Source organism: Anas platyrhynchos, chromosome 5 (assembly GCF_047663525.1).
Source record: "Anas platyrhynchos isolate ZD024472 breed Pekin duck chromosome 5, IASCAAS_PekinDuck_T2T, whole genome shotgun sequence".
In the NCBI taxonomy this organism is placed as follows: Eukaryota; Metazoa; Chordata; class Aves; order Anseriformes; family Anatidae; genus Anas; species Anas platyrhynchos.
The window spans coordinates 24684110-24705590 of NC_092591.1; the positions used below are offsets into that span (position 1 = coordinate 24684110).

At 35.7% G+C, this 21481-nt stretch overlaps 1 protein-coding gene across 4 annotated transcripts in view; it reads right to left on the reverse strand.

The window, feature by feature from the left end:
* Positions 1-21481, reverse strand: part of MIA2 (MIA SH3 domain ER export factor 2) — a 33521-nt gene continuing 12040 nt past the window's right edge. For 3 of the 4 annotated variants that reach the window (XM_013101324.5, XM_072038461.1, XM_072038460.1), the window contains 19 exons: positions 21328-21438; positions 20943-21014; positions 20429-20533; positions 16657-16779; positions 15944-16067; positions 15173-15219; positions 14857-14947; positions 13572-13710; positions 11971-12072; positions 10696-10756; positions 10299-10334; positions 9286-9353; positions 8535-8617; positions 8048-8179; positions 5978-6136; positions 4477-4608; positions 1992-2068; positions 1362-1587; positions 1-565 (listed from right to left, as the gene is read on the reverse strand). In XM_013101324.5, coding sequence (XP_012956778.4) covers positions 414-565; positions 1362-1587; positions 1992-2068; positions 4477-4608; positions 5978-6136; positions 8048-8179; positions 8535-8617; positions 9286-9353; positions 10299-10334; positions 10696-10756; positions 11971-12072; positions 13572-13710; positions 14857-14947; positions 15173-15219; positions 15944-16067; positions 16657-16779; positions 20429-20533; positions 20943-21014; positions 21328-21438 — 2040 coding nt within the window. In that variant the 3' untranslated portion in view covers positions 1-413. The remainder of the gene's footprint in view (positions 566-1361; positions 1588-1991; positions 2069-4476; positions 4609-5977; positions 6137-8047; positions 8180-8534; positions 8618-9285; positions 9354-10298; positions 10335-10695; positions 10757-11970; positions 12073-13571; positions 13711-14856; positions 14948-15172; positions 15220-15943; positions 16068-16656; positions 16780-20428; positions 20534-20942; positions 21015-21327; positions 21439-21481) is intronic. The other variant, XM_013101327.5, reaches the window with a different exon arrangement.

Below are 21481 nucleotides of genomic sequence, written 5' to 3' on the forward strand. Positions count from 1 at the left end.
TGAACTTGCAAGGGAAGCTTTATTTCATTATCTTCAGTAGACATTTATTGTTTCAAATTTTTTCACATTCTACTCATAAAGCAAGCATCACTTGGCATGCAGAGTCCCTGTACAGCTAGACAAGCACAAAGCAGCTGGACTTTTAAGATGATTCATGATTTAATTTTATACACCTCTGAAGAGATTACTCAAATTAGAAATACTTAATTTAAAATGACTACTGTACAATGGAAATCACTTATTCACAATATTCATAGTTATATTTCATTCTTTATTTACAAAATACTATCCTGAGACTTCTCTATTAAGCTTCAATTTGAGCAAAGTAGTTTATATATATACCTAAGTAACAGTGGTTACTTAATGTAAGGGAAAACGCCACTAGCAGAATACAGACATTGTTCAAATGACTGTCAGGTCTCTTGCTGTGGGTCCGTTTGTTCTACAGCTGCTGTATTTGACTGAGGTGGCTCGATTCTATTTTCAGGAGGCAGCGGTGGAGGCAAGAATCCAGGTCGTTGAGGCGGATAGTGAGGAAAAGATCTCATTGGGAAAGGATTTCTCACTGTGAGACAAGGAGAGTAGCCCAGTTAATAACAATCAAACAGCACACACAGCTGCTTCTTTACCCTACGCATCTTATTGCTCAGCAACAGCCTCCCGAAATAGAAGTCACAAATTAGAACTACGTTAGATGAGGTGCTCTGGTGAGACAGAGCTGCTAGGAAGGGAAGGACAAAGTGATATTTTTCTCACTAGTGATCTTGTGACAGGCTCATGGCAGTAGCCAAGTTAGTGCCTGGTAAGGGGCTTCTGTGGCCACCACCTTCAGTGTGATGATGACCTGGTGGCCCTTCACTGCCATACCCCACAGGTGCTGTGGGGGATAAAGAGCTCAGTTCTTCCCAGGTCAATCACAGAACAGCAAGAGCCAGGAAGAAGCCCTTCAGTCTGATACTTTCATCTTGCTCCAAAAATGCGAAAGGTGAAACAATTAACAGGTATGTCATAAATGCATGCCTCTGTATGGACATTAGCATACCTTAAAGATATGGAGTTTAAAGATTTATCACACTAAGATTTATGTATAATGCAACCTCGCATCTACTTGCTTTACTACATAAGAAAAGGAACCCTTCAGGTGCTGAACGGTGTTTATATGCTGTTTTCTAAAGGTAATATTCGTAAAAGCAGTATCAATGTGAGCAACTGAGAAGATGAAAATATACACCACCACCTTCAGCACACAGATGCTCCCTGCAGCTGAACTGAGTAGTAGCATGTGCAGGTAACGATTTAAGTGTTCACCCAGTGTGGTAACTCATGATCATATGAAGTAAATGCTCCCTAAAGTTACATACTTGGCATCGGAGGGCGTGGTGGCCCGAAGTCTCGTACTGGAAAACATTCACGTGGTCCATACATGCCAGCAGGAGGAGGGAGAGGAAATGGAGGTCCTCGTCTCATGAAAGGTCCTCTAGGATCCATAGGCATTAAGGGAGGTCTGACAGGAGGGAAAGGTGGAGGAGCAAACCCCGAGCTGACTGCTTCGCTTTCAGAGGCCAGTGGCTGATCAGGCAGTGAGTCCTGTAGCACAACAAGAACAGAGAAGTTAGCTTTGGGAAAGAGATAAGGAGAGGGAGGATCTTCAATCCCATCAGGTCCATTTTAATGCATGCTGGCACTGGAACTAGCTACAAGCTAGCTCCCAACAGCTTAACTCTGAGCAGGCTACCTCTGTGCACTGGCTATCAGCTTGACCATAGCTTCATCTTTCAGGCCTTAACTAATTTGCAATGGGGATTACATTAGCAACATCTCAAAATTAACTCACAAGGCAGCACCTGCTTTGATAAAAGTCTACATTCAGTTTTAAGATTTGGACTGCACAGTGCAACGTAACACATGACCAAGTACTACAGACAAACTTTCCTATATCCTTTGCAGAAAACTACGGATTCTTTAGATCAGGTTTCTGATTAGCTACTTACACTAAGATTAGAATGATCTTTCATCCCATTTCCACTTGGTTCTGTCCGTGGGCTATTTTCTGAAGATGTTTGTCCGTCTGTATGCAAAAGTTAAACAAGTTATTCAACATTCACCTCCCCACCACCAGCATTTTGTCTTAAATTAGAAGATACAGGCAAAAAAAAACAAATATACTGCTGTATGAAGCAACTATTGTGCAGGCAGACTGAAAGAAAACAGAGGAACACAAAGCTATGCTTGAACATTTCTGCCAACCTATATACAGGTTGCGCATGAATATATGCGGGCTATAGCTCTCACTCAAGTTTCTTGTATGGATCCTTAATTCAAATAAAGTTTTTCTCCCATTTTAGTATGTTTTTCTCAGAAGTTACAGATGTATTTTCCTACTGATGTACTCTTTATAAATGAAGAGAAAAATATGAACTTCAGTGTTTTTACCTCTACCTACCCCCTGAGAACAATTATTTTTTAGAAACAAATGGAGAAAAATATTAAAGAGAATTGTCAGAGGAGAATCAAAGTGGATATAAATATACTAGTGATACATACTAAATGTACTCCAGTCTTCAAAACAATCCAAACCAACAACAAAAAACTCAGCACTTTGAGATTTGAAAAATACTGCTTCCTTAAACTTCAGCATAAACAAAGACACTAATAATAAAAAGCATAAGACCAGAACAAAACTGCTAACAAGTGATAGATTTCATTTACATTAATTGCATCTCTTCTCCTTTAAGCAATAAAGCTGTTTTCTCAATAAACAGAAATGTCCTTTCCAAAAACCTAAATTGTGTCATTTCAAGCAGGCCTACATTGCTTATGTTAGAAATACTGTTACTTAACAATCTGAAGAATTTTAGTTACTTATGTCATGCAGAGAATATTCCTTCCTTGATACTTAAGTTGCAAAACACTTTCCATTTTAAATCTGTCAAACTTTAACCCTTTGACAAAAAGTTTCCTGCTCTCCACGTACCTGCCTCAAATTTTTGGAGTTAGCTACCTCAGCTTAGGAAAATGCAGATTATCTTGCTCACAGAAAACAACATTTTGATCATCTTGCTGAGAAATTGTAATTAATTTGAGTTGGAGCCTGGATTTCACTACTGCAAGATGCTGCTCTTCGGAAATCAGATGGTGTATTGGTTTTTTTATTTTTACAAATACCCAAGTCTAGTGAAATTATATGCCTCTAAAATCAACATTCACATGTACTTAATTACATGTAAATGCTGGCAGCAAGGTTATCCAAAACAGTTTCCATTAAGTTGGTTTTGAACTGCCCAAGAAGAAGATACACTTTTTTTTTTTCACTTTTAAAAGCAGCTTTTTTTAGCAGCTAAATAAATGGGTAAAAATGAATGCAAGAACTGAGTGCAAAGACCACATGCGTCTCCTGTCCTTCAGTCAGCAACCAGGCACTTTGAAGAACGCAATGGAATTTCCCAATGGAATACAAAGAAGTAGGAAGCAGAAGTGAAACAGACAGGCTTGGGGAACGTGGTAGGAAGGTGAGTAGCTGTACAGGAACAAAACTGTACAGAATTTTCCAATAGAGAACAATTCCCTATTAAACCTTTAGCTCAAAACAGAATTCAGCATTCTGACATTATGACACCAAGTAAATAAAGGGTTTCTCTTCTGTTGCCAGGAACTGAGCAGCAAAGATGGTAACTTACTACTAATCACGTGTACCTGAACACTGCCTGGCACAGTTTCTGTCAAGAGTTTAGAGGTTTCATTATTCCTGATGACTCAGACATGTCACTTACTAGGCATTAAATAATGATGAAAACTGTTTAATGAGTATTAAGACTCTGAGTTCTTAAATTGTTAGTGATAAGGTTTAAGTCACCACAACTTTGTCTCTGAGCATCTGTGTGTTGCTCAGTGTCACAAACAAGAATTTACAAAACTGGGCCATTTCAAATGGTAATGAGACAGTGAAACATGATGAAATTGATGGGCAACTGCACTGTGAACTACAAAAAGCTCCAAGTATTACAAACAGTTTGAAGGAGGCTGCAGGACCTTCTACTCAAAGCCAGTGAACACTTGAAAATGTTGCTGTTGTTCTTTCAGTTTCATTTACTCTAACTTTATCAAAAATGACACAGAAATGCAAGTAAGGGTTTGTGAAACTTTAACACTGTGTTGAGCTTCATGGGAGGAACCACAAGATATGGGAGGCCATGTCTGAATGGTTAACACCCAGATCAGTGAAGGTGGACAATGAAAATACCTCACGGTTACCATTCACTGGATTCCATCCACCCAATAGAAGAGCCTGTAATTGCTGATAACAGTGAAAGACCGCATCAAAGCCAGCAGGTATTAAAATGTTTTTGCACAATAGAACATATCAGGCCTGGGGTAGCTGTCAAACTGCCCTCCTCCCATGGCGTAGTACATATGGTCACCCTATACTGAGACTCTTCACCCGATCATGTCATGGAAGCCAGGTAAAGCAATTCCCACCTGTTTTATCAAAAGACTGCACGTTGTATGTTCGTAGCTCTGCTGGTCCAGAAAGTCTTCCAGTATTTGGAGGATTAGGGAAAAATCTTTCTTGTCTTCGAGGAGGAAGAACTGCATCAGAATAGGGCTCACCTATCATTGAAAACAAAAAAGTCACAAAACAGGTCAGTGAAGATTTATTACCTCATTTCACGTAATTTTATATCAGCAAAATTATCTGGATATCTTATGCTCCTGTAAATATTCTAAGTGACTATTAACCAGGGTGGGCAAACAATCCTAGAATTAAAAAAAAAAAAAAAAACAGACCGTAGGAATCCCACCTTCATATACTACAGCTTATATTTGGAGTAAACTGACATTTCAGGAGCTGTAAGAGAGAAAGCTCCCTGATTTTTGGTTTAACATACAGTAGAATTCTTTATGTTGTGATTACATAAGTGACCTTGAAACAAAGAATCAGCACAGCAACGAAGGCTCATGTCAAAATAAGTTACTGTACATTTGAAGCCATGCTAATGTAGGAGTGCTGTTTCCCATGACATTTCTTACCACGCTACTGCATTTCCCATCTCCTTGCACTGAATCTAGCAATTATGCAGCTACAAGGCAAAGAGTATTAGTCAGATCCTGGGCAAGGATGGGATAAGAACACAGCTCTGGACAAGAAAACAGGACTGCAGTATCCTGTAAATAGATGAGATCTGACAAATGGAAAACTGCATCCTGAGGGAACGTTGAGTTTTATTATCAGGCTTACATACAGATGCACAGCAACTACAATAGCTTGCTGCATCTGGAAACTGAAGTACATTCACCTTTTTTTTTTTTTAAAATTGTAGTATTTTTGCTTCTTTATTACAAGTACACAGGAAGGTTGTTTCCTCCCCTGAATTCAGTTTACTTCAGAAACATCAGTATCATCTTCATTTTATCTATGTCTTCCTTGAGTGATGATGCGTAACACACGTTTATCTGAAGTGAGAGCGATGACTAATTACGTTCCTGTTGTTATTTATGGAAGAGGCAACATCGACATGAAAGTAAGTACTAAACAGTGCGCTTTCAGCCAGGATGACTGTCCCATGGTGTTCCCCTACTACTAGCAGAAACATTAAAAAAAATCTTTCAACATCAACTAGCTTTTGGGATTTTTTTTTTAAAGCTAATGTACCATTAAAAATTATGACTTTCTCAGATCTCTCATTCATCATCTAGCCTAGACAGCTCTTTTGATGCAATAAATAAGCCCCTAGTAAAGGATGAAACTAAGCAGTTGATTATGCACTGCTAGGATCAATATACATTTAACAGACAGCACAGAAGTGCAAATGAACTGCACTATTCAAGAAGGGGATAAAACTGTACTATTAAAAAACCTTATCAGTGTGACTGCACATGCCATTCCTAGAAAACCCCTCATATTGCTAAGCAAAAAAATAAATATTTATGCTGCAAGTCAGAAACTCCATTATTCTAGTAGCTAAGCAGATTTCTATACCTGGTGGAGGCAGAATTATCCTGCGTTCTCTGTCCCAAGGAGGAGACAGGGATCCAGTATCTGATGGTGGTCTGTGGGGATCAGGTAATCTATCAGAACTCGGCTCTCCTCTTTCATTACTAGCTTCATACATGACAGTAGATCCTGGTCCTCTGGATCCTAATTGAAGAAATGAGATAGCTATTTACTCTGGATTTCAAATCATACATTATGTGTCTTTCTTCATTAAGCCTGAAAACAATAAAATATATCATGCAATGCCAACACTTTCAAGACACGAGAGGTGCACAGCTCCCCAGGAATCTCCAGCTGTTTGCTGCTGATGACTTACTAGAAGTATTTAAAGATTTGATTGGAATGAAAAAAATGTAGTTCAATAGGAGCGTAGCCTACAGTACCTGATTTTTTTGGTAATAATTTAAAGAGTTTCTGTTCATTGAAGTAAAAAAAAAAAAAAAAAAGGTGCCTTCATGATAAATGTTATTCTTAGTACTAAAATAATTGTCATTAACAAGACTTCATCAATTTAAAAATTATCACTCAAAGTTAACAACCTCATTGAAAAAAATATTTGTATTACATTCAAGACTATTCTCATTTGTTCTCTTTAATCAAGAAAAAAAAATTAGAGAAGACCCGGTCAACATATAAGCAAGTGGAAGACAAATGTGATGAGTGACTTCAGATTGCAAGTTTCCTTTGAAGTAAAATTTGGTCTGCATAAATGCAGAATTCCAGTATCATTATGTAATTCCCTACCCTAAAATCCAACTTAGTATTTGAAGCCAGTTTCTATCTTGTGCAAAGTGAGATAAGCACTATAATCACTCTGTAGTTAGCATTGGCTAAACACATCATTTGTTTAATCTTCCCAAGTTAGATTAGTGCTCCATTGCAAAGTGAACAGTAATGTCTTTGCATAATTTCTTTCCTTGCTAAGAGTGCATTTTGAAATCCAGTTTTCACTCTTACCCACCAGTAACAGCTGAGTTATAATTTTAAAGATTCATATAACATCTCAATTTCATTACATACTGTCTCTATTCAAGCAAGCAGTTATCAAATATGTGATTTTACCTGCATGTGGTATGTGTGCTATGGTTGAACATTTGATCTCAGTTTTTTTTTTTTTCTTGACTTAGAATGTGAATCAACTTTCATATGCAACTGGGTATACCACTTACAGAGAATTAAAGTAAAGAAAGAGTCTTTTAAAAATCAATGTTGATTAGTGACATTCTTATAGATGAGACATATTTAGATATATTTCCTGTGAAGCAAATATAGGTACCAACAGATTTAACAGCGGTATTAAGTTAATAGTAGCTTCTTCATTACCTGTAATAGATGCTGAACCTTACTCTAACATTCATCAACACTGTTTCCATTTAAAAAAAATTACAAAGGAGTAGTGTTTCCTTCCCTTATCAGCCATGACACTATGGATTTCTTTCACCTACTTCTCAAACTCTACATTTTACTCCTTTTTACATCTACCCTTTTGTTTTCTTTCATCAGTAGGAATGAAACTGCCTCTATGTACAATGACTACCTTAAATTTAGAAACCAAGGGGAGGAAAACATTACTGAATCAGTAACTTCCTATAGAAACATCTTTCATAAGTCAACGTGTCTTGTGTTTTTGTTGATGTAGATAACTCCCAATTCTTCTCTCTCCATCTTTAGACAAATGAGAAGTATCAACATTCTCTCCTGAGAAAACTGATTAACTTGTTCACCTTAAAATCGGAAGTTTATTTCAGCAGAACTGCATTTGTCCAAAAAATAAAACAAGACTAAGCTTGGCTTTTCACTTTTCTCAATTTATGCTTCTGAAAGCAATCTACTGACTAATCCACCAGTACCAACAAAACTTTCCGTTGTGCTGGTATACACTAGACAGCTTTAGAAACAAGTTGAAAAACAGGAAGAGTTTGTCTGAGGACCTGTTTGTACTGAATTGGTGGTTTTAATACTTTTTGTCACCAGCAAGAGGAAAAGGTGTGACAGATTTATAGCAGAGGAGAGAGAAATCCAGAATAGATAGATTTTCAAGTTTAAGAATTGTACCTCTTCCTCCTCCTCCACCTGGAAGCATAGGTGAAAGCCTTAAAGGACCCTCCAATAAAGTTGGAGGGGAAAGAAAAGCTCTTGTTTCAGATGAAGGCCGGCCCATTGGTGAGGGTCCATATGGGGAATGCTCTGGAACAGTTAAAACAAAATGCTCAAGTTCACAATACTTAGTTCAACAAACTGTATAAAGTAATTAACTTCTCAGGTGAAGTTTAAAACTAGATTGTTTAAGTGAAACAAGAACTGTGTTCCAGTTACCATGTGTGTCATATTCCACTCTCCTCTCATCGATGCTGCAATACTGCCAACACTCTTAGTTTCAACAAGATACTTGACAGGACCTAGAGTAACTTTTTTTTTTTTTTTATTGACTACTACATACACATGGCCAGGATAGTTTTCAAACGACTACATATGTGCTGTCTTGGGAAACAAAACCAGAAACCAGAACAATTAGAGTCTATTTTACAGTTCAACACTGTACCTCTGCCAAACGGTCTAACTGGAACATCAAGAGCATAAGGATCTTTCTCTAAAAGGTCAAGTTTAAATTCTGCTTCTGTTAATCTGTAAACAAACAAAAAAGAAATGCAAAATTTTTACTGGGCTGCACTGCTTACGAGTAACATTTCTACTAAAAGGACTAAATAGACGAATGTATATCATTCGTTAAATAAAAAAGGTGAGATATCACAGAACTCTGAAATTAAGAGCTCCTTTAATTATTTATGCTATTGCATGTAAGCTATAATTCATAAGTTGAAGTTGCATGCTAGATGTCCTAACTCCCAGGCACAACACTATTCTCATGAGTATGTTGCACTTCAAGTACTAGCTGTACATCTGAAGGTTTCCCCCTTACACACCTCAACTGCTAGTTCAGTATTAACTTCTGAATTAAAGAACTGCAAGATTATTTAGTAATCATGACTTCTGGTTAATACATGCCTATTAAAAAAACAGTACCATCAAAACCCTGGAGTCCTACACCTACATTCTGTTTCTTTTCTGAAATATTTCAATGCTTTGCATAGTTCATTTTTTCTTGCATAGTATCATTACAAGAATCCTCAAATGACTCCCCCTCATTCAGAGCTACAGCAGAGCACTGCTCTCTGCTCTGTCTCATTCACCATTGATTAACATGTGGCTAGAAAATACCAAATTGCATAAATCCAAAACATATTCACATTACAAATCACATTTGTTTAGAATCAGATCAGGACTGCACTTACTTTTGTCTGTTATGTGCATTTTCTTTTCTTATATCATTGAGGTGTCTTTCAGCTGCTCGGGCTGTCAGCTTTCAAGAAGAACAAAAATCAGATGCTTAGATATTGCTGTTTATTAATTAAATGCTTCATAAATGTGACAGCTCCTAGATCCAATACATTTTTCTATCTGAAGTGTTCAGATTGTATTTTCATGATGTATGACTCATATAGAAAGCATAGGAAACAGTCTCAAAACGTCACCAAATGACACTAGCAGTTCTACTACCCAATTTTTTTGGGAAACGATACAGTTTTCCTGCAGATTCTTAACACTGCAGAAATTAAATTCGTTGGCTATAGCTGCTTTGAAGCATCTATGGAACACATACAAGATTTAAAATCTCCGATTTTACATATGCAAGTTTTATTTTTAAAATAATACAATTCAAATCCGTAATATTATGACCATGAAGTGCCATAACTTTTAACAGGACTATCTCACACAGACCATTCAGTGAAACTGAAGAATGTATCAGTCAGGAGATAGTTTAAAGTTTCCTGTTTGGAAAAAAAAGGTTAAAAAAAAAAAAAAAAAGCATTTTGTAGCAACATTCTTAGGAAGCTGTCAATGGAACATACTGTTCTCGCAGGACATAACGTCTTCTATTAGCAGATAAAAAGAATGGAGTACATCCAGGAAAAATATTAAAATGGCACCAAAGCAAGGCCAAATGCTTTTATTATTAGCAAAATGCCACACACTTTTTAAATGGCAACATGTTATTCAAGCAGATTTAGTGCTATAGCAAACAATATTGTAGTATTCAATTCTACTGAGCTCAGAGCTCACTCAATTATTGGAACTGTTCTATGACAAAAGTATTTTTAACATGCTTTTGTGTATTTCTGCAAGAAATCAGTAGGTAACAGGTTAATTTTCATGATCTGTGTGACAGACCAAGCTATTCAGACCATTGAAAAGTGAGACAATAGTTGACATACAGAATTAAGTAAATTAATTGTTTGGAACTTACCCAATTATCATGAGCTTTTTTCTCATGTGAAGTAATCTGTGAAAAAGATATTTGTTAGATCATTACTGAAGTGCATTATTCATCTGAAAAAGAAAACTTAAGATTGAATATATGCTCTCATTCATAAATGTAATATGTAGGTAAATTATATTATGAGACATGTAAACTTAAACTGAACTTATTTTTTAATGAAGTTAGTGATAATAAGTCCACGAAAAGACAGTAAGTCCACGAAAAACAGATGACATAAAATAGGTAATAAAAAAAAAAGACAAAGAGAAAAACAAAACAAAAGAACAAGCCATATTCAGTATAACAACCTAATGGACAGTGGTATTTCAGTTGCATTAACATCCATCCCTCCTTGGCATCAATGCCAAGTAACACAAAGACATACCTGATTCTGATAAGAACGAATGGTTCTTTCTAACTCATCTTCAAGATCTTTTGCTCGCTGTCTGTAACAAAAACAGGATTTATGACACTGTAATAAAATGCTGAGGAAAATAATTTTAAATATGGTAAACACAATGGTTAACACAAAGTATAATTATTTGCAAAATATAATTTTTGTATCTAGAAGTATCATCACCTAAAGCCTAGAATTTCCATTGCTAGTCATCTTTGTGTACCATGTGATCCTTAGTCAACCACTCCCCAACTGTTCAGTGGTCTGTGATATATTTCCAGTATGAAGGATATCACCCCACAGTATGTCCTAACAGCTAGGTTTACCCAGCTCAGCAATTGTACTGACATGGCTAGAACCTCATGCTGTTACAGTTTAGCAGTCGGTTCTGGGGGACAGGTACTTGCACTCAAGTTATTTCAAGACCACAGTAAGTATGATGCCACCTAGTTGCCAGCTGCCTGGTGCACAGCCTTTCTAGGTTCTGCACCCTCTCAGCAGGTGGGCCAAAGACACATTCTGAGTAAATCAAAAAGAGTGAATTCTGTATTCCTAAGTGAATACTGAAAAATGTCCACAAGGGCTTCACATTCCAGAGGAATGCTCCTCAGGAAGCATTTCTGATCCATATCGTTCACTTAAGTGTCAATACTCCCATGAACATTGAAGGAAGACAGGAAATACATATTACAAATCAAAGAATTATACTGTAGCTCAAGAAGCTACTGAAGAAGCCCATATGTACACAGCTAGTGTAACGCAAAACATTTACAAAACAATTACAGAAAATATTCCCACATTACGGTAATACTATTTAAAAGCTTAGAGATACAGAAATAGAATACTAAAACTAGACAACAAATATGTTCAGATCTATGGAAAAGCTGAATGTTGCATTTATTTCACAGTATTCTCTTTTTAACTTTCTTTTTTTTTTATTTTAAATTTTTAATCTGTTCACTAAGGGGAACTAGATAGAGACCCACTTCTACCATTCCATTAAAGCTAACATTTCAATACAAACAGCATTCTAATGGAAGAGCTCTCAGTGGTCTTCCATTCTCATTTTATTTTTTATATATATTTTTTAATAAAACAGAAACTCTAATAGTATGTATTATTACACACCTACTGGCATATAACAACACAAAAAAAAGCAAACCAAAGAATCTGGAAGAAAACACATTCACTTAAGCTGGTGTTATTCTCTACTGCCTTCTGTTCACTTTAAAAGTCATAATAGTAAGTAAAATTTGTAATTACCGGTAGCTGTTTAGTTCTTCAGCAGCATGATTAATTTTTTCATCTACTTTAGAGAGCTTTTCTTCTTTTTGTAGGCGTTCTCTCTCTTCTACTGTCAGTTTCCTTTAAGAAAATTAATAAATTCAGCTTAATTTTACGTCAACAATTCTGCAGGCAGTCCAAGAAAAAATTCTCAAATTATTTAGGCATGATGTGTAGATGATATTTATCCAGATAAAGAACTTTAGAGGTAACATATAAAGCGGCATAAACAGAACTAGTTTTTATGTCTTTATTCAGTTTATTTTTAATGAAGCGTTATCACTATTCCTAAAAGCAATTTAGAAGACAATTTAATCTCCCAAATACTCAAGCTTTCCTTTTGCAAAATATTACTGCCCTAGGGAGTTAGTATTGCAAATGGAAATATTTGCAAAAATGTACAACCACACACAGAACTACACTATCTTTCAGTGTTATTTCAATAACTATTTAAAAGATGTCCCACTAGTACTAATATCCTCTTTAATTCAGCTATCTGCACCACAACAGCTTCTCTCCACTCCTTTTTGTCTCTTGCAGTCTCTGACAAGAAGCATGTGTTTGCTGAACTTCAGCACAGTATCTTTAAATAACTTCTTTTCATTAAGTTCCATTCTATCCCTCATACCCTATAAAAATCAAATGTTAATGTAGTGGATTTGGGGTTTTGCTGCATCTATGAGGATGACAGTCACCTATGTATTACACAAACTACAAAGCAGATTATTATTGAAAGCAACACTTGAAAAACATCCTGCATACCGCTCAGTACAAAATCAAGACTTGTATTGCTTCTCTTGCTGCCTTCAAGATTATGTTTGCTCCTTAAAAAAATAATTTCTGGCTAATAAAAATGTAAATTTGTGCCTTAAAATGATTCCCTCCTGATCCCACCACAGCCAGACACACACACTTCTCAAAGTTATTACATGCTCCATCCCACCGCAGTCCTTCTGCATTTGATTTTGGTCACCATGTCCCATTACCTACTGACATCCTTACTGGGAGACAGATGGCACAGCCTTCACATTGCGTCTTTGTTGATGAGGAAAGACAAAATCACACAGGTTCTACATTGCTTACTGATAATAGCTGTCCATGTTTTAACTCTTAAGCTTAATTTTACATATAGCGCCACTCTTACACAGACATTAGTAGCTCCCTTTACTATATAAAATATACCCCATAGTTAAAGAAGCTACTGATTTTCTTTCTTTCAGCAACTTTGATACATGTATTATATCATACCTTCATTTAGAAGTCAAGCTTTCCAACTTCACCCACCTTACATCATAGATTAAAGATTTGTTATTTCTCATGTTATCTTTTTTCCCTATACTTAATTGTGGAAAAGTACTAACTTAACAGACCACTACTTCCATGGAAACAGTTAGTATAAACTTACTGTCATCATAAATGCACATGAAGGTGCAATGTAACAGGGTCTTCCTGCTACTCCCTACTTCAGGAAACTCTGGAAAGCAGTATTCAAATTTCTAATAATTTTCAGCCACCTAAATCAAAAAGCGTGAAATCTCAAACAGTAAGGATTGAACATAAAAGTGAAGAAAAAAAAGCACCTGTGTAGTTTCATTTCATTTTCTTGATAAAGCTCAGTCATTACTTTGAGTTTCTGCTGAAGCTTTTGAACTTCACTTTCAAATCGTTCATTTTCAGACTGCAAGGAAACTTGTTCACTTTGGAGGTTTTCTATACGCTCTGTCAAATTCAGAGATAATTATATTGGGAACAACATACAATTTACAAAATAAAAATATTTGTAACATTTTAGGACAGAAAAAGTCTGTAGAAGCGTCTGCTACTATACTTATTTAATAATGTATGCAGTAATTTATATCAATACATTTCAGTAAATTATAAAGATTGAGAAACAGTGTTGGTCCTTTGATGGGAAGCCAGCATTATTCTCTCTACCAAGTGTAGCTCTGAGCAAATGCCTAGTCTTTGTTTTCCCTCTAAATGGCATAGCTCCTCTAGACACTGCAGTTTTATAATTCACAATTTTAATTTGGAGCTTTTATTATTGTAATTATTCCACTCTAAAAGAGTAAAATCATTACCATTATATTGCAGATTTAGCCACACAAAGCCTTGCTCAGTAGCCTGAAGGAATAACTCAGATTTTTGTTATCTATCCAAATTAAAATCAGTCCTGTTTTCTTTCCTATTTACTATTCTTATGCCTCTTTTCAAAAAAAGATATAAAACTTCAAGTAAGCTAGAATACCTTTATGAGAGAGAGTTAAAATCAATTTGGAAAACGTGCCAGCATAAGGAGTCAGGCTAAATGACCTTCATGCATTAAAAAAGATACAGTTTTACAGAGCATATCACTATTCAAATAACAAAGCACAGTACGTTCAAAAATGATGGCTATTCTGCTGGCTGTTATCTATAAAAGCAATTGGTAGTTACAGACTTTTTTTTTAATTGAAGTGGCAGTGTTTTCATTTTATAAATTTTAATTCAGTGTAGCCTACACAACAAAGGAAAAATTAGAGAAAAATACTTCTAGCTTTGATTCTCTAAATGCAGTATTTTAGATTTTACTAATTATTCAGCTTCCACCTACTACAACTAAACTACAAATTTTAAAAGAGTTTTAAAATTTAGAGTAGTACCCCACTGTTTCATGTCCAGAATTTATGTAAAGGTATTATGTATTTATTAACATCACTTTGCTCATCTAAGATTATATAACTTTTATACTGTAACAGAGTACAATAAAATTTGCAAATGGTGCTTTATAATTAAATATAAAATCACTATATCTATATATCTATTAATATAAACTTAAATCAGTTTTTAGTCGAAACTAGACAGCCTGTAACAACATTTAATTACCTGTAAGTTCTCCTTTGGCTTTGTTTTCATCAGACAATTTTGAATACATTTGATCTCTTTCTGTTTCCATGGTCTTTAAACAAGCATTTAACTACAGTCAAAATTAAAAAAAAAAAAAAAAAAAAAAAAAAGGAACTTAAGATTATTAGAAACTGTTTGTATGGAAAAATATTTAATTAAGTATCAAAAAATGCTGGGTCTTGATACCCTTAAGTGCACACATGTATCTATATGCACTTAAACTTACCATAAGAAATTGCACATATTCCATTTAGCCTCCCCCCCTTCCATCCACAAGTTTCTTAAACTCACGTACCTTTGCAGCATAGATCAATTTCTTTACAGTTCGTTTTTGCTGATCATCTGATTGACAGAATAGAATACGTCACATAAAAAGCACAGAAAGGTTTGTGACAGAGCTTGCTACTCAAATATATCATTTTACTTTGCTCTTATAAAAAATGCAATCCCCAACATGCCATGATAGGCATGTTTTAAATTGGTGGCTTGCCTATTTTCTAAATAGGTTCAGAATGCACTTATTAAGAGTGAGATGGTGAACACATGTTGTAGGACTTACTGGGCAATTGTACAATCAGCACTAACAAAAAAGAACCTGCAGCAAGAATCAGGAGGAGGAAAGGCTACTCTGTGCTGCTGTTTTGAAAGGACCTACATCTATATCCCCATAACTACTACACTGCTTGCCACAGCTGCATAAGGACAAGGAAGCAGAAATAAGGCTCTATGGACCTACAGGGCTACTGCTTGGAGGAGCTGTGGGAAGAAACCACGGCAACATTTCCATCTACAAATGCATGAAAATCATTGCCAAGACATCCTGCAAGAGACTGAGCACTCAGTCTTTACATTTCCCTGTGACAATGCACACACTTTTATCTATACCCACATCACCCTACAGTAGCACAGGCTACTATTCCAGAGGTTTCCAAGCATCAGTTAACTGTCTGACATTAATAAAATTGGGTGAGTTTTAAAAACCCATTTTTTAAAAAGCTGATCTTTCTATTCTCCTAGAATTTTGTTGGTTCTCTATTTTTAAAACATCTGTTAAAACATATCATACCTAAATGCTCTCCATTTTCTGTTTCACCCTTTATATCAGTGTCCCAGTGATCATCTTCAGTGTCATCATCATCTCTGATTGCTGAACTCCAATCTTTCATCTTCAGCAAGTACTGTGTCAGCGACTAAGAAAAAGCCCACACAAAACAAGAACAGTAAAATAAATATAAACAATGAAAATGTGGTTAGCTTCCCAATTACTTTTCCAGGATTTCTGATCTTAATTTACTTCCCTTAGTAGATTTAACAAGCCTCATCTATAGGACTCTAAATGTCCGACATTACTCTTCCCATTAAAACATATACCTGCAGGTTAACAGGTATGCCCTAGGCAAAGATTCTTCAGATACCCAAGTAAGTAGGCTTTTCACAGGGCTTGGGCATATATGGTATGCCCAAACACATGATAGTAAGTTCCCAAACCCCATGCTCCAAATTCCCAAAAGAGTAAATACTCTATTAGAACCAAAAGTGCTATGGTCTTGTTTAGCCCTGTGGGCTTCCAAGGCTGTCAGACTGCTCCACTGTGCTGCTAAGCAACCTTTTTTTGCTTAGCAGGAAAGGAGACATTTGAGGACGGACACATCAAACAAACTAACAAAAAAACCAGCTTAACACATACTAAGAAAAGGAGAGTTTGTTAGATCTTCTTGAAACTTAATGGTTTAGCATCAGACTGAATAATACGATTCAGTGCTACCTGTCATCATTTACCTTGACTTGACTCTCTTTATCTTTCAATACTTCTTCTATATCTGTTTTAGATGATTCAAACATTTTTGTTTGTTCATTTAGTTCACTAAATCGTTCATCCCATCCTTCAGCTTCTTTTAAAAGCTAAAAAGGGAAATACTAGATTAGTGTGATTATTCATTATAACAAAGAACCAAGGATGAATAGCACTTCATCCTGTTGTGCATATTATCTACATACACAAAAGCAGAATTTTAACCTCTCATCCAACAATATGAATTAAACAAGAAGACTACAAGACAGTCTCAAGATTCAAATATAAGACTTCTATGTTATTGTCCTGTTGATATAACTACAATAACTCTTGTAATTAGTTGTTAGAACATCTAAAAAAATAGCAAAAAGGTTCATTTACTATTCCACTCACTTAAAATCACACGATGTGACAACAGCAATGCATACAAAAAGTGACAATTTGTGTAACAGTTATGAACACTGGGCAGGAGTGAACAGAGGGGAGAAGATTCCTTCCCCAACATGCACATAAACTTTTGAAATTATACCTGTCTTCTCAATCTAGGAGAGGTCGGGGAGGTAAGGAAAATCTGGAAGCTTTTCAGACAGCTGCTTAAATTCACAAGACTTGTACGTTTACACGATCTCCCTTGCTCTCCTCCACATTTCTTAATGACATTTCAAAATTTTATTTTAAAGAGCTTTCCCATTAATTAAAGTCACAGCAACTGCATGTAATCGCTACTTAATGGTATGTATCTTTGTCATTGTGGTTAACTAAACAACAGGCAAATTCCAAGGTTACTTTTGATAGATATTCCCTAATAAAATCTCATTTCACATAAGTATTTTACAGTAGTAAAGCAATTAGCACATGTAAGCACTTAGTTTATTAAAAAAACACTGGAATAAATTAGTGCAAGTAAACCATGTTTTCACATTGTAAGAAAAAATTGATATGCATGCAAATTTTAAAGACAAAACATACAGTACAAAAACATGGGGAACTATTTGTTTTAAGAGAATGTCAAAAGAATTTTGTTCAAAGTTGTACAACGGGCAACCAATTTAAAAGCAGTGAGTGGACAGAAAAGAATAGCTAGGTTGAGCAACGTAAGTGAAAGTTATACTAAAAATAAAACCAGAAAATGGGAGTTAAACAGGGGAACTGCCATGCAAGTAGACAAACAAGTCTGGACACTTGTTATCAAAGATAAAATGAAAGGTGTAAAACAAAGTATGTGACTAGAATTGGATGAACACCACTTGGCACACAATTGCACCTTTCGAGCAGTAAAAGCCATATATGAATTTGTAGCATCAAACTAGAAATTACAGATAAAGCAAAAACACTCTCTTTGCTAATGTTGCTCAGAAGACATACACAAGCAACTACATTTATCATGAAATGTCATTCCTCAAAGGGGAACTAAAGCTTAAGAGAGTCCTTCTACATGAAGTCAAAGAGAAAATAAATCGACCTGACTTTATATGCCTGTAAGAATTACAAGAAAGGATTTGCAATGAGCTAAAGCAGCATTTATTTCTGATGTTCCTAATGAAGGGGGAAAAAAACACATAAAGCGGTAAGTCTGAGTTCATTAACAGTTCCCTTGTTCAAACTAAAAGGCCCAATCCTTTCTCTGACACATCAATCTGAGAGAGCACATCTGTTATAATGGTTAATCTATGATGTGCCAGAAGATTACGACCCATTAGTGCCAATGGACAGAGGAAGAAAGCACTCTAAGTTCTGTAAACAAATAACATCTTTGTTACCTTTTGAGCATAAGTGAAATTCCATCTTTCAAAAAAAAAAAAAAAAAGAAAAAGAAAAAAGGGATATAGATCTTCTAATACAGTAAACTAATTTACATGCTTACAACCACCTCATAAAAGAAAACACAAACAAATCAGATATCAGGTCCTATCAACTCTTTCCAGGTTCTGTATCCACTAAAAAGCAAAGCAAAACACAACACATAAAAATGTTCTCAAATTACTTAACACTGCAACAAAGCTCAGTTAATGACAAAGTGCAGGAAATTCATCCTAAACAAAGTGGTTAAGGAACTACCATACCCAAGTTATTTTATCTGGAAGGAATACAAAAAAAACTTATTTATCTAGGAACCTGACAAGTTATTTACATCCTGGGGGCTGTTTTTCCTGATTTTTTCCTGGGCTTGCTTGATAGAAAATTATTGCATATAAAATGTAGAGCAATTCTCGTCACTCAGTACTACCTTATTGTAAGCCCTATTAAGTAGAGGAAAAAAAGAATACTCTTTTTAACAAAAAGAAATAGATTATTTCTGTCTAAAACCAAGAATTTACCAGGAAAAACAAAACAAAACCCTGTTGAGACTTTACATCATCTTCTACTTCCCCCCCCTTTTTTTTTTTTGTGAAACTAAGCATATGCCTGTTCTAAAAAGTTTTACTGAGAACAGAGTTGTGCAGAATTGGAATATTCCTCCAATAGAAAATTATCTATTTCCTTTTTTTTTTTTTTTTTTTTTTAACCCCTTGAATCAGTAAGTTTGATATATAAAGATGTTTCAATAGGAAAGGACAAAACCAAAAGTCCTGTGCCTCTAGCTCTGCAAGGTAGGTACCTTGATACACTTCAGACAACAAAAGCAATCATCCATCAGGCAGGACAAGAAGCACGTACTCATAAAAATGAAACACTCTGTTTAACTTTTAATGTTCTGAGATTTTTTTTTCAGCAAAATTATTGCACTGAATGACTACTGCATACGTTGAACATTTTAAAAATAATCAGCATTCTTTGGGATCTATTCTCACGATCAGAGGGCTAGAATGCCTCTCCTCTGAAGACAAGCTGAGAGAGCTGGGGTTGTTCAGCCTGGATAAGAGAAGGCCAAAGGGAGACCTTACAGTGGCCATCTAGTACCTAAAGGGGGCCTACAAGAAAGCTGGGGAAGGACTCTTTGTAAGGGAGTGTAGCGATAGCACACGGGGTAATGGCTTTAATCTAAAAGGGGGAAAGACTTAGATTACATATGAAGAAGAAATACTATGAGAGTGCGAGGCACTGAACAGGTTGTGCAGAGAAGTTGTGGCTGCCCCATCCCTGAAAGTGTTCGAGGCCAGGCTAGATGGGGCTTTGAGCAACCTGGTCTGGTGGGAGATGTCCTGCCCATGGCTGGGGGGTTGGAACTGGATGGCCTTTAAGGTCCCGTTCAACCCAAACCACTCTGTGATCTAGCTACAACGTTAAGGAAAACAGCTAAAATTTGGGAAGTAACAGTCCTTTCTGTATCTTCATATTACTGATATGACTTTCCACTATTTTATTTATAGTGACACTACAGTAGTTTCCTACCCGCCTTTTGCATACATTGCAATTTCTTCATTTTTGTTTTGTTTTCTGTATTAAATATAAGCATTTGCTCTCTGCCAATGCAGAGGATCCTAGCTGGAGACTTGCTCAAATCTCTCTGCTTTCCTTTAGCTCTCAGCAAAATTCTTATCAGTCCCACATTACTTACATGCTCACTTTTTCACTGATCTGTATGGATGTTTCTTTACAATTAATTTTGTTTGTTTTTTAATAATATAGGACTATCTTTGACAAAGTTTTTCTACAGAACTTCATTTTAAAGGCATGTCCTCTTCCTCATTCTGTTTACTAGAATACTCAGGGAATGTTAACAAACACACAGAGAATGAGCTCCTTACAAAAGTCATGTTTACACAGCATTGGAGGAAAATATACAATTTCTAAGGAATTTAACTAGGAAGAACCTACTTGTTTCTCACTTTCCTGAAGATGGCAGTTTTCAACTACCGCATCTTGAACGGATGTCTTGAGTCTCTCTGTATTAATCTGATACACTTTTAGGGTGGACTTGGCCTAAATTGAAAGAAACAAGTATTGTTTCAACTGCGTAAGTGAAGATACAACAAGCAGGGGCACCATGGTATTACTGTACTCATTCTTAACTTTTCTATCCTTACTATATACACATTCTCACATTTTTCCCACAGTTTCAACAGCCTTTGTTGATTGAAGTTTTGCAACGCTGTATCATTGTGGACTGAAAGGGTAAAGAAAAGACAAAGGTACTCCCCACTAAATGCCAGTCACTACATGAAATTAAAAGTTGTTAAATCAAATCACACAGAAGAAGCCTTAGCACATCTCTTAGTTTACAGAGCACACTAATTCTGCACACTTAGTAGGCAAAATTTTAAAAATGTAATTACTTGGCAAATAGAGAAATTATGGAGATTTGAAAACAAATGATAAAAATCAGACATACCTCATCGACTTGTGATTGAACAGATTTTGCTTCATTCTCTAAAGACTCCAATCTTTCCTCAATTTCAGCCACCTGAAAATTATTAGTTTTTAATATAGCTTCCACAGATTTGACTGAAAGTCCAGGCAATTGCTAAAGTTACTTTATTTTTCAAATTGAGAAGGTTGATACTGCCAAATCAGGGAAAAGAGTTCTTTTTCTGAACATTTTCTCACATGGGTGTTATTTTTCCAGTACAGCACAGGGAGTTTGAAGACACATATTGTCTTCTCAATAGACAGTAAGACAATACAATAGACAGTATAATTCCATAGGAATAATAATAAAAAAAAAAAAACAGTAAGAAGAGTAAGAGTAACAAAGACAGGATTATTTTTATTCTCACCAAGTTATCATTTTCTGACTGCTTAGATTTTTCTTCTTCCAGTTCTTTTTCTAGATCTGCAATTGCCTGGTTGAGTTCTAAGTTTGACTTGTTCAGTTTTTCATGCGTTTCCTAAATCAAATTGTTTTGACAGTTAAAACAAGACACTTGACAT